Below are 12,140 nucleotides of genomic sequence, written 5' to 3' on the forward strand. Positions count from 1 at the left end.
CAACCTGCCCAATTACTGTCCTATTGGCTTACTCCCAATCCTCAAGATGATGGAAGGAATCATCAACAGTGTTATCAAGTGGCACTTGCTCGGCTCCAGACCTCGTTACAGCTTTGGTCCAAACATGGACAGAACTTAAATTCCAGAGGTGTGGTGAGAGCGACTGCCCTTGACATCAAGGCAGCATTCCACCGAGTGCGGCATCAAGAAGCCCGAGTAAAACTAAAGTCAATGGGGATCGGAGGTGGAGTGGCTGGAGTCATATCTGGCACAAAGGAAGATGGTTGTGGTTGTTGGAGGCAAATCAATCCAGCCCCCCAGCCCCCCCGCCCCCCCCCCCCCCCACCGTCATCGGTGCAGGGTTTCCTTAAGGCAGCCTCCTAGTTAAACTATCTTCAGCTGCTTCATCAATGACCTTCCCTCCATCATAAGGTCAGAAGTGGGGCAGTTTGATGATGATTGCACAGTGTTCAGCTTCATTCACAATTTCTCAGATAATGAAGCAGTCCATGCCTACATGCAGCAAGAGCTGGACAACATCCAGGCTCGGGCTGATAATGTGGCAAGTAACATTCATGCCACACAAGTGCCATGCAATGACTATCTCCAACATGAAAGTAATAACCGTCTCCCCTTGACATTCAATAGCATTACCATCACCGCGTTCCTCACCATCAACATCCTGGAGATAACAATTGACCAGAAACTCAACTGGACCAGCCACATAAATGCCATGTTTTCTACAGCAGGTCAGAGACTGGGTATTCTGCAGTGAATGGCACACCGCCTGACTACTCAAAACCTCTCCACCACCTATAAGGCACAAGTCAGGAATGTGATGCAATACTCTCCAGTTGCCTGTATGTGTGCACCTGTAACAACATTCAAGAAGCTTGACACCATCCAGGGCAAAGCAGTCCATACCTCATCCCCTTGTCTAAACATCCATCCCCTCCACCATCGGCGTACCGTGGTTGCAGTGTGTACTATCTACAGGATGCACTGCAGCAATTTGCCAAGGCTTCTTCAGCAGCACCTCCCAAACCCGCGACCTCCATCAACTAGAAAGCCAAGGGCAGCAGGTGCATGGGAACACCATCACCTCCAAGTTCCCCTCCAAGTCAAACACCATCCTGACTTGGACATATATCGCCATTCCTTCATCGTTACTGGGTCAAAATCCTGGACCTCTACCTAACAATTGTGGTCATGATGTGGAGATGCCGGTGATGGACTGGGGTTGACAATTGTAAACAATTTTACAACACCAAGTTATAGTCCAGCAATTTTATTTTAAATTCACAAGCTTTCGGAGATTTTCTCCTTCCTCAGGTAAATGTTTCAAGATCTCCTTGAAGCCTACGCATTTATACATATTGAATAATACATGGTGTTTACAGAATGCCCCTGCAACTGCCCGTTGCCAAGGCAATCACCGTGTTCAGACAGAGAGGTGTCATCTGCAGAACCCCCGAATACACATTCAACAAAAATCGCCAAACGCCAAACAGGAGGGTTCCCTCCCAGTCGGGGAACACTTCAGCAGTCATGGACATTCATCCACCGACCTTCGGGTAAGCGTACTCCAAGGCGGCCTTCGAGACACACGACAACGCAAAATCGTCGAGCAGAAATTGATAGCCAAGTTCCGCACCCATGAGGACGGCCTCAACCGGGATCTTGGGTTCATGTCACGCTACACGTTACCCCACCAGCGAACAAATGTTATCTGTTTTTAATATAATGGGTCATTTGCTGGCTCTCTCTGCCTTCCGGATGTTTCTGCCTCTCTCTGTGTTTTTTTTTCTCTGTTTTTTTTCCCTGTTTGTTTTTTTGTTGAATGTGTATTCGGGGGTTCTGCAGATGACACCTCTCTGTCTGAACACGGTGATTGCCTTGGCAACGGGCAGTTGCAGGGGCAGTCTGTAAACACCATGTATTATTCAATATGTATAAATGCGTAGGCTTCAAGGAGATCTTGAAACATTTACCTGAGGAAGGAGAAAATCTCCGAAAGCTTGTGAATTTAAAATAAAATTGCTGGACTATAACTTGGTGTTGTAAAATTGTTTACAATTAACAATTGTGGGAGCATCTTCATCACACAGAGTGGGGTGCTTTAAGAAGGCGGCCTAGCATCACCTTCTCTGGGTAACTAGGGATGGGCAATGCCAGCCGTGCCAACCGTGAATACATTTTTAAAAAAGATGTCATGTCCTTTCTCAATTCTTGAGGTGTTAACACATATCCATGAACATCACACATGAATTTCAACAGGAGTGTGTCTCTTTATAAAACAAGAAAGGCATGCGCAGAGCTGGGTTGCTAGCAAGTTAGAAATTTACTTTCTGTAACCTGTTCTGCATGAATCAAACAGGAACAAGTCTGGCGGCACCAACATGTCTGGCAAATACTGTTAATGAATGCCTGTGGTACCTGATTGTTAATCAATGCAATTCTCAGTCAGATGATAATGGTGCTAATGCTTTGAGAATCAATGGAATGTAATTTCGAAACTGGTAAGTTTTCATCAGCTCCTCACTGGATTCCCTATTCTTTTGTAATTCAAGTCCATGAACTGGTCTCATCACAGCACTTCATTTACAATCTGACAGGCCAGCATCCCAAATTCCTCTATAAACCCAATACTGAAATCAGATTCTGCCTATTTACAAGGTTCACAGCATCACCGTAGGATGGCCTATCTAACTTATTTCAGCACTTGGGAAAATCAATCAGAGGGGTTGGGACTTCATTCATTCTCAAACTGGTGACTTCAGTTTGTTTCTTCTACCGACCCAGAGGATTGCTTCAGGTGATGTCTACACTCAAGGGACACTCAGCCAGGGAGGGGGAAGGAAAGCAATAGATATGATGGTATGTGCACCAACTTAAAATTTTTAGTTACACCCTTGCCCCAGGTATCTGCTGTCAAATACTCAAATTAATTCAAAGCAAGAGGGGATTATAATGTAGCATGTGAGCACTACCTGGGTAGAAAGATAAACCATCTGGTCACACGGTATGATAGCAAGGTTGGAGGAAGGAAGCTGGTCTAGAAGGTGAAGTTGTGCTAGGACAAGAGAACAGAGAAATCAGAGGAGAGGAGATAGGTGGATGTAAACATAGGCTGAAATCACTGAGGTCAATGAGTCTCTGAGCGCAGAGGTTATGTGAGGTCAATAGGGAGGAAGCTGCCATGGGGCTTGAGAGGGGAATGAACAAAGAGGACTTCAGAATTCAGGCCATAGGTGTCCTAGAGGGTAAGAAGCTCAGAGGAGGCAATTTCAAAGGTATAATGGAAGCAGAGAGAATCAGATTTGGCGATGATAGCCGTGGTGGGCTGTGTGGAGAACATGGTGGAACGTAGATAGGTGGAATAGCTTTGGTGAAGAGGAAGTATAATCATATACAGTTTCAGGAAATTTTAACCTATTATGTTTCAGGCTGTCATGTAACCTCACTATTAAAATACCTTTTACATAATGCACTGGCACCACATGGAGCCACATTGGCATACACAGCTCTGCATCATTTTAAGTTGAAGTATGTCACATACATTAGCTTAAAGGTCTCGAATACTATTGTCATAGCTTTAAACAAATATAGTGGAAGTCCCACAGTGTTGATTAGAGGGTCACAGGTCTGTTCAGCACCCACTGTAGCCTTGGGCCTGCTCAGTCCCCATTTTTGACAACATCCCCACTCCCTGCCTCTGGGAGTGTGAGGTTGAGCCAGAAATGGGGCCAGAATGAAAAAAGGTACAAAAACTGCCACTATTACAGAAAGAAAGTAAATGTAGCAAGCCTCTACACCCAAAGATCACACAGCTCCCACAGTCCAAAGAGACTGCTAAGAGTAATAGGGGTATGCAATGATTATCACCGACTAATGGTCATGTGCTTGACATGGAGCAATCAAATCACAGATGACACAGACGGCATGGATCAAATGGCCAGGAGAGAGCCACTTAATGTTTTCAATAATAAATTAGTGTGCATGCCACATCTTTCCCATTTACCAACCAATAATTCTCCCAGAAACACTTGCTGTTCATCCTCACTCTCCTCTCTACATTGTGTCTTCCAGTTCTTTCATATGGACCTCCCAAAATATAACACACACTAGGCTCCATCGACACTGACTAAACTGTACCCATGCTATCAAACAATCACTCACATAAGGGCACAGTAGTGCAGTAGTTATGTTACTAGACTAGTAATCCATAGGCTCTGACCAATACTCCAGAGAACTCGAGTTCAAATCCCACCATGTCAGTTTGAAAATTTGAATTCAATTTAAAAAATCTGGAAATAAAAAGCTGGAATCAAGTGACCATGAAACCATTGGATCGTCATAAAAACTCAACTGGTTCACTAATGTTCTTTAGGTAAGGAAATCTGCCGTCCTTATCCAGTCTGGCCAATGTGTGACACAAGTCCCACATCAACGTCGTTGATTCTGAATCGCAGTCTGAAGTGGTCTAGCAAGCCACTAAGTTTTATCAGTTGCCAGCAATGCCCACATCCCAAGAATGAAAAAAATATACTCCATCCAAGGGGTTGGGGGGGGGGGGGGGGGGGTGGAGATTCTAACATCAGGGGAGCAGTTGATTGAAAGTAGACATCTCTTGGGTAGTAATCTGCATCGCAAGGTTTGTCTTTAGAAAAAAAACTTTTAAAGAAATGGAGCCACTTTTCCAGGATGCAGAAACCTACCTAGACTTTTTAATCTCTCTGGTGAAGGATAATTAATCATGCCCAGGTTAAAAGAGAGAGAAAGATAAAAAGCAGGGGAGTGCACCAAGATAAAAAGACAGAAATGCAGATAAAGGTACAGAGAATAAATGACATAAGAGTAAATGAGGGAATGGAGGAGAGAGCAAGAAAAATGTCACGGGAACGATCAAGATAAAAGCAACAACATTTTAGCTCCCAGTGATGTCATCAGGGCAGCTGGGAGAAGGCTTGCAAGCCTCTGAGGAGCATTAGTATATTGTTTTGGAATATAGAAAGATTCTAGCTTTAGATTTTTATGACAAGCCTGAATGATCAAATATGCTGTATTTGATCATTTGCCCATTCTTACTTACATTGAAATCCAGCCCACAATACGAATTAATAGTTTTTGTGCTTCACTTAATAGTACTGTAACATTATCCGGTGGCGACTCAATGCAAATATTCTGGCCTCCATAATTACTTACATCTTCTATTTAGGCTCAGGCTTTTTAATTTCACCAGCATCTTATTTTCCTTCGTGCTCAGGTTCTTCTTTTTTTTAAAAAAAATTGATTTCTTCCTTCAGAGAGTAGAGATGCAGATATTCTCCTTGACAGCAAAGACACCAAAGAAACCACAGGAGAAAAATCAGAGCAGTTGTAGTGACACTGTGGGACTTCACCTGTTAAGGGCAACAGCAGCAGTAGCAGAAATTCAGGGTCTGAAGTAAGGAGAGGAGCCAGTGAAGGACATTTGAAGCTAGGCCAAAACGACAAGACGTTTCCAGGGACTGAAGCAAAACTCTTACACAAATCTGGGATTGAACTCTGAAAACTTAAGTCCATTTTTCACATCTGTTTAATGATTACCTGTGCTGCTCAAAGCAAGCACAACTGTGCAATTATGGAGCATCAGTGCTTTTGCTACTAGGGGTTTCTAGCAGTAAATCTACTGCAACCCATTCTGACAAAAATCTTGCTTTCAGTCTCTGTGTCTTAGTCCCTTCAGAATCATTTCATATTTCATTACACTGCTACGACATATCACAGTTTTATTTACCCTTTTTCTCATCCAATTTTATGTTCTTCTCAATTATGTTACTTATTCTTTCTGCCCCTCAACTTTTAGAATTTAAAGTCATTTAATTATCACTAACCAACTCTGAAATATTAAATGCATCAAAACTTCATCAAATGACCACCACCTCTACTACTATCTTCAACATTCTTAAAATTCCAGTTTTTCATATCCCTTTCCAGATTTTCCCTGCTTTGGTATCCCTTGCTTGGCTTATCTGGCCCTCTCCTGATTTTCCACAACCTCCAGCCACTTGCGTTTGGGTCTTAAATGCAAAGAAAAGTTATAGATATCAGAGGTTGAGCATTGGCACTGATGAAAAATGAAAGCTTAATTATAACTCTCTTTCGCTTAAAGTCCTAGGTACAACAACAACTTGCATTTATATAGCACATTTAATGTAGTAAAACGTCCGAAGGTGTGTCACAGTAGCGTTATCAGACAAAATTTGACACCGAGCCACAAAGAATAATAGGACGGGTGACCAAAAGCTTGGTCAAAGAGGTCGGTTTTAAGGAGCGACTTAAAGGAAGAGAGAGAGGTAGAGAAATGGTGAGGTTTAGGGAGGGAATTCCAGAGCTTAGAACCTAAGCAGCTGAAGGCACGGCAGCCAATGGTGGCGCACAGGAAATCGGGGATGCATAAGAGGCCAGAATTGGAGGAGCTCAGAGATCTCGGAGGATTGTAGGGCTGGAGGAAGTTAGAGATAGAGAGGAGCGAGGCCATGGAGGGATTTGAACTCAAGGGTGAAAATTTTAAAATTGAGGACCTTGCCGGACTGGGAGCCAACGTAGGTCAGCAAGCACAGGGGTGATGGGTGAGCGGGACTTGGTACATGTGATAACAGGCTGTTTAACAAGCAATCACAGAAAGCAAGAAAATGGAAAAAGAGCCAAAACACATCTCAGTTATACACTGCCCTTGCCACAATTTTCAAATTTTATATGGCTTCTGAACAGTTTTCTCTTTTGTCTTTTCTCTTCATCCCCTTTCCTTTTTTCTCAATTTTCAAAGGTTGCAGAATGTTTACAGCAAATAATTGAAATAGACCTAACAATGAAGAATGGAGATACTAAGGGGGGACTTGCAGTTAAGTTTGGGCTAAAATAGAGATGGCAGAAACAGATCCTGCTCTCGAATCTGCAAAACAATAGTTAAAACAATGGTATCCAATGGATATTATGCTGTTCAACACTGCTGGAAGTTTCAACCAAAATCTACCTGGTCAATATAACAGGCCTGAATTTGGTGGAACGGCTTGTTTAGCAGCAAACACTGTTATAATTGGACACTTTAGCTCCCCGTTCATGTTACACTATATTTGGGGCATAAATTGATGGCATGTCGATCAGTTAACAATGTAGTGAGGTCAATAATAAATCAGCCGCATGGACGACGTGGCTAATGTCTCACTCCACAGATCAACCACATGGCAGTAAAAAAAGCTGAGAACAGACACCATAACTCATTTATGCATGGTACTGGGAGGTAAGCAAGCTGAAACTTCTGAAATCACCTTTAAGAACAAGGTGCACGAAGGACAAGGGTGCACCTCTCATGCAGAGTCCACCTCCACCAGCTCAATCTCAACCTCAATGGTACCTCAGGCACACTTTGGTCTGTACAATCATAATTTGCTGTAAATAGTTTGAAAAATGTTTACATTGTTGTTTATGGTTATAAAAAGTAGTTAGCAAATTCTTGCTGTTTTAAAATTGTTTAATACAGTTGAACAAATTTACATTTAAAGTGTTGTTACAGGAAAATTTTTGCCCTATTTATAAAACTATGCACTACATTTTTTGTTAATATTTCCTGACAAAAGTTTACAGCTTTTTACTTCTCGTCTGCTTTTACACTGATGATGTTTGTTGACTGTTGGTTATTGCATCGTTTCACTGAATAAAAGTTGAATTGTTTATAGTTTCAATCTTGCCTGTCCTTCTTTGTGCATGCGTCACAACGGTCTTCATTCCACGGAGAAATTGTTCTGGACTTCCTGATCCACCGTCATTCCGCTGGTGGAACTTTGTTGTGCGGCCGGTGGGGGGGGTGGTGGTGCAAGGGCTAGGTTATCATTGTTCAAACACCTGAGCAAACAGCTGCTCTCTGGCCGCTGCCACCGTGCCTTCCGGAAGTCACGCTAGATGGAGATGCGGAATGGTGTCATCAGCCACGGCTTCAGTGCGTAGGCCTTGTCCCCCAGGATCCACCCACCTCCTTGTCCCTCCCTGCTGAATAAGTCAGGAATGTTGGAGTAGCAAAGGACAAAGGCATCTTGAGCTTTTTCGCGATTCTCTGCATTAACAGGCAGGATCCTCAGTTGGGCATCACAGACAACGAGCACAAGGCTGCCAAAGCCGAGAGAATTTAAAAAAAAACGAACAATTTCCAGACTGCAGGGGTGAGGCGCCACAGCTTTAATTGCCCGTGGTGGCCTCCCAGGTTGGGAGCCACATCAATACCAGGTTGCCCATGCGATTATTTTCCAGTCTTAAGTGTGCGCGACACAATTAATGGTGAATAATGGTTTAAATCCAAGAAATTGGGGACCACCATTGACTGCAACGGCGGGCTGAGCAACATGAAAGGACTTTTGTCGGCTTAGGCGAACCTATCGGTGGAGTGACACAAATGTTCCAGCAAAGAATGGTGCAACGCAACTCATGGATTATCTCACTTACTCCACTTTTACTTATTAATAATGGCACTCACTCTTAATCCATCATTTCTATGATGTGAATTCCCAGCAATTTCAGGCTCACTGCGTTGACTTGGGGAGGGGGGGGGAAAGGAGGGGAAGGAGGACAAGCAGACAGATTTCACCGAAAGCTACCTACCATCTGTTCCTGCTCTTCACAGCTGTAAACATTCAACTAATCTCTCTAGACTAGCTAGTCAATATTTTCTAGTTGAATAAACATTTGAGTCATTTGATCTCTCTGATGTCTGCACATGACTATTCTTAATTCACGAGGGAAACTATAAATCCCAGATCACTGAGCTTTAGCCAAATGACTGCACCTGAACTTCTTGTGCTTTAACAAACAGCAAGTACAGACTGCACAACTAAGAAGGAGGTCTCTAAATCTCTTTTTAAAAAGTGATCTCTTGTAAAATAACGCAAATACAAATGAAAAGTACAGCCTTCATTTTTAGCAGTCCTATTGGCTTAATCACAAATATCAACAGGTACGAAAGTTTAAAACATGTTTACAACCAAAACATACTCGGACTAAAAGAATTCAGTGTCATCACCAGGCTTAATTAGTGCATTAGTACCAATAAGCTGCAAGAAAAAAAACTAGATTTTAACCAATATACTTTAATGATGCATCAATACCTTATTTTCTGTAATATTCTTAATTCATCATCTCAAATTTCTCCATCAGTACCACTACCAGTGACAGACCTATAACCACAGCACCTCAGTCTAGTGTTAGAAAGTTCAGAATGTTCTCTCTATACTTGGAAGGATAAAATCTGTCCCACTGAGATTTTCACAGATCAAGTGGATGAAGTGTGAACATTTCATTTGGCCACCATAATTCTTTAACTGAAAAACCACCTAAGTTGTGGCTGTATGAAAATTCACACACTTACCATTACATTTTACTGAAAGTGACAACAGTGCTTTCAGCAGTGAAAAGTTTAAACACAAAGGCACCAAGATACATGGTATTCAATGCATATACATAAACAAAGCGATGAATTTATGGAAGATAAACCAGTTGAGATGTCAACATTACTTGCTCTTACCTGCCATGCACTCTACCATTAATATTCCATAACTCATTGTTTCCTCCTATACATCCTTTATTTTTACTACCAGTTTCAAGATCATTTTGCAGCTGATTTTTCTGCACCCTCCCTCCCCACTCTGGTGCTGGGCAGGAGCAGTGCACCCAAGGCGTGCTGCATCTGTCCAGGCCCAGGTGTGCCCGTATTTCCTTCCCCAGGCAGCTAACTGGGGGAAGTTCCGACACATGCCTTTCCCCTGGCCAAAGGGGGAGGAATGTCAAGTGCAGCTGTAGGCCTGTCAGGACCAGTAGCTGAATTCCTGGGTGTTGCCCTTGAGGCCTTCTGGCTGCTGCAGATCTGCTGGTTGAGTTTTTTAAAAATGTAGAACTTACCTTCTGGGTGCTTTCTAGGCCCCTCATGTCTCATTTACATTACAGTAATGGGCCTGCATCTGTTGGAGGTCCAGCTTTGTTTCCGCAAGAAAACCCTGGAAATCCAGAGACAGTGTAAAGGGATAGAAGTCCTGGTGAAACAGGCATCCACTCCCTCTTTCCAGCCTTTGTGCCTAGGAGATGGAAATTCTCTAGGGCCAAATGTCAGGAAAATAGGTTCCTTCAAAGCTGCACCCAAAGTCCCAGCTGTGTGTTCTACATTATTTTAATCTATATTTTAGTAACAATAAGAAACCCAGCAGAACCAAAAGTGGCAGTATATTCATAATAGCATTATCGACACAATTACATTCCATACCTTCCAACTCTCATATTCTAATCCATCCCATCAAGATGGGTTGGATAATCCTAGATGTGACCGCAGAGTCTTGTAACTCACTGTGCCACTTAATTCCATCCTAGCTTATTGCTTTTTAAGCCATTTGTTTTTATGTAATTTCTTAGATGATTTAGTCACTAGATAGGTAAGAGGAAGACCATTTGGCCCAACCTAGTTCATTTATTCAGAAAAAATCTACAGTCCCTCACCTCTAGTGTCACCTAATTGGTTCTTAAATAATTCCAGGCTTCTTGCCTCCACTATCCGACCCAACAATTAATCTACATATGGAAAAATCACCTCCTTTCAAGATGGAGGATCCCATAGTTCTCCTGTGTTCCTTCCTCTTCTCTGCAACACCGCCAGCCACGGCTGGATTATGTCCTTTTTGTTTAAGTGTCCTTGAGAAGGCAGCTCACCACCACCTTCTCAAGGGCAATTAGGGATGGGCAATAAATGCTGGCCTTATTAGCAACACCCATATCCCATGAACAAATGAAAAAAAACACTGAACACACACTCATGATGTGGTCTGACTTAAGCATATACACATACCTCATTATGACCTATTGATTTGACCATGTTAAACACAGGATCTACTAACATCCCTTTCAACTACACTATTCACCACTCCAACACCATTCATGGAACATGTAGGCCACCCATTCTTCCTTCCTTCCTTCCCATACCAATTAAACTCATTTCACAATTGCACATGTGGGTTTTTAAAACAGAATCAATTTCATTCATTGTTTCCCATTTATTTACAAGCAAGTTTGAAAAACACCTCATCACATTATTTGGCTGTGATGTTGCCATAACAAAAATAATTCAGGGTTCTTATTCCTCCCCAAATAGACCATTTCATGGAGAGAGTGTCCTTTTAGCATTCTTTAACTCTCACTTTTTAGACAATTCTACCTAATGAAATATTAACTACTATAGAACTACAATTCTACCTAATGGTATATTAACTGCAATCTAGAAGGTCATCTGTCCCTATTTGATCAGCACAGTTTCAATTTTGAAATGCCTGTTCAATTTTTTTTCATTCTAGCATGTCCGTCACAAAATAAATAATAAATGTCTGCATTTAGGTAGCATTTTTTACATTGAAACATCTCTAAATATTTTACACAATGAATTACTTTTTTAAGCACGTTGAATCAAGCATAGTGTGTAATTTATATTCAAATACTGACATTTTCTGTTTTCATTTCAGTTTCCAGCATTTGCAGTTCTTTTCACCTTGCTATATTAATCACTAAACAATTCTGTCTTCATATGACAGTGACTCGCGGATTGCTTTAAAGTTTAATTAGGGAGATACTTTATCTCATACATGGATTGTTCCTTTAAAACCTTAATTTCTGCTGGATTATTGGGTCTATGTGATCATAAAAAGGGTTGTTCTCAATCTGCAAACGCTGGCCCAAGTTTACTGTAACCTTGCACCGGCCACCTTTCGTCAGTTAGACTCAACTGCAAGTTCACAAAATTAAAAGTCTAACTGTGGGTCTTAAACGTGTTTCCTTTTTGGAAGGCAAGCTAGCCTTGACCACTACCGTGAATTCCCTAATCTTCAACTGCTCCATTTTGACCTTTATTTCCTTCCTACCCCACCCAGTCCTTCTACCTTACCTTTCCTCACAGACAGCGACATCTTACCGGCCCCGCTTCAAATGCAGCAACCGCTGCCACGTGACCTCACACAACAATTGTGACGTTCACCGCGTCTCCTCCCACCCGCGGAGTCTGACGGAGAGAGGGGCGGGGCAAGTGGCGGGCTGCAACCACCTGGAGGCCGAGCACGTGATAGAGGCTTCGGTCT

At 42.4% G+C, this 12,140-nt stretch overlaps 1 protein-coding gene across 2 annotated transcripts in view; it reads right to left on the reverse strand.

The window, feature by feature from the left end:
* LOC137344491 (6-phosphofructo-2-kinase/fructose-2,6-bisphosphatase 2-like) overlaps positions 1–12,011 on the reverse strand; it is a 58,215-nt gene extending 46,204 nt beyond the window's left edge. The window contains exon 1 of one of the 2 annotated variants that reach the window (XM_068007516.1): positions 11,951–12,011. In XM_068007516.1, the coding sequence (XP_067863617.1) occupies positions 11,951–11,972 (22 nt within the window). In that variant the 5' untranslated portion in view covers positions 11,973–12,011. Of the gene's footprint in view, positions 1–5,205; positions 5,400–11,950 lie in introns of those variants that run through there. The other variant, XM_068007515.1, reaches the window with a different exon arrangement.
* Between the last annotated feature and the right edge of the window lie 129 nt (positions 12,012–12,140).

Source organism: Heptranchias perlo, chromosome 27, assembly GCF_035084215.1.
Source record: "Heptranchias perlo isolate sHepPer1 chromosome 27, sHepPer1.hap1, whole genome shotgun sequence".
Lineage (NCBI taxonomy): Eukaryota > Metazoa > Chordata > Chondrichthyes > Hexanchiformes > Hexanchidae > Heptranchias > Heptranchias perlo.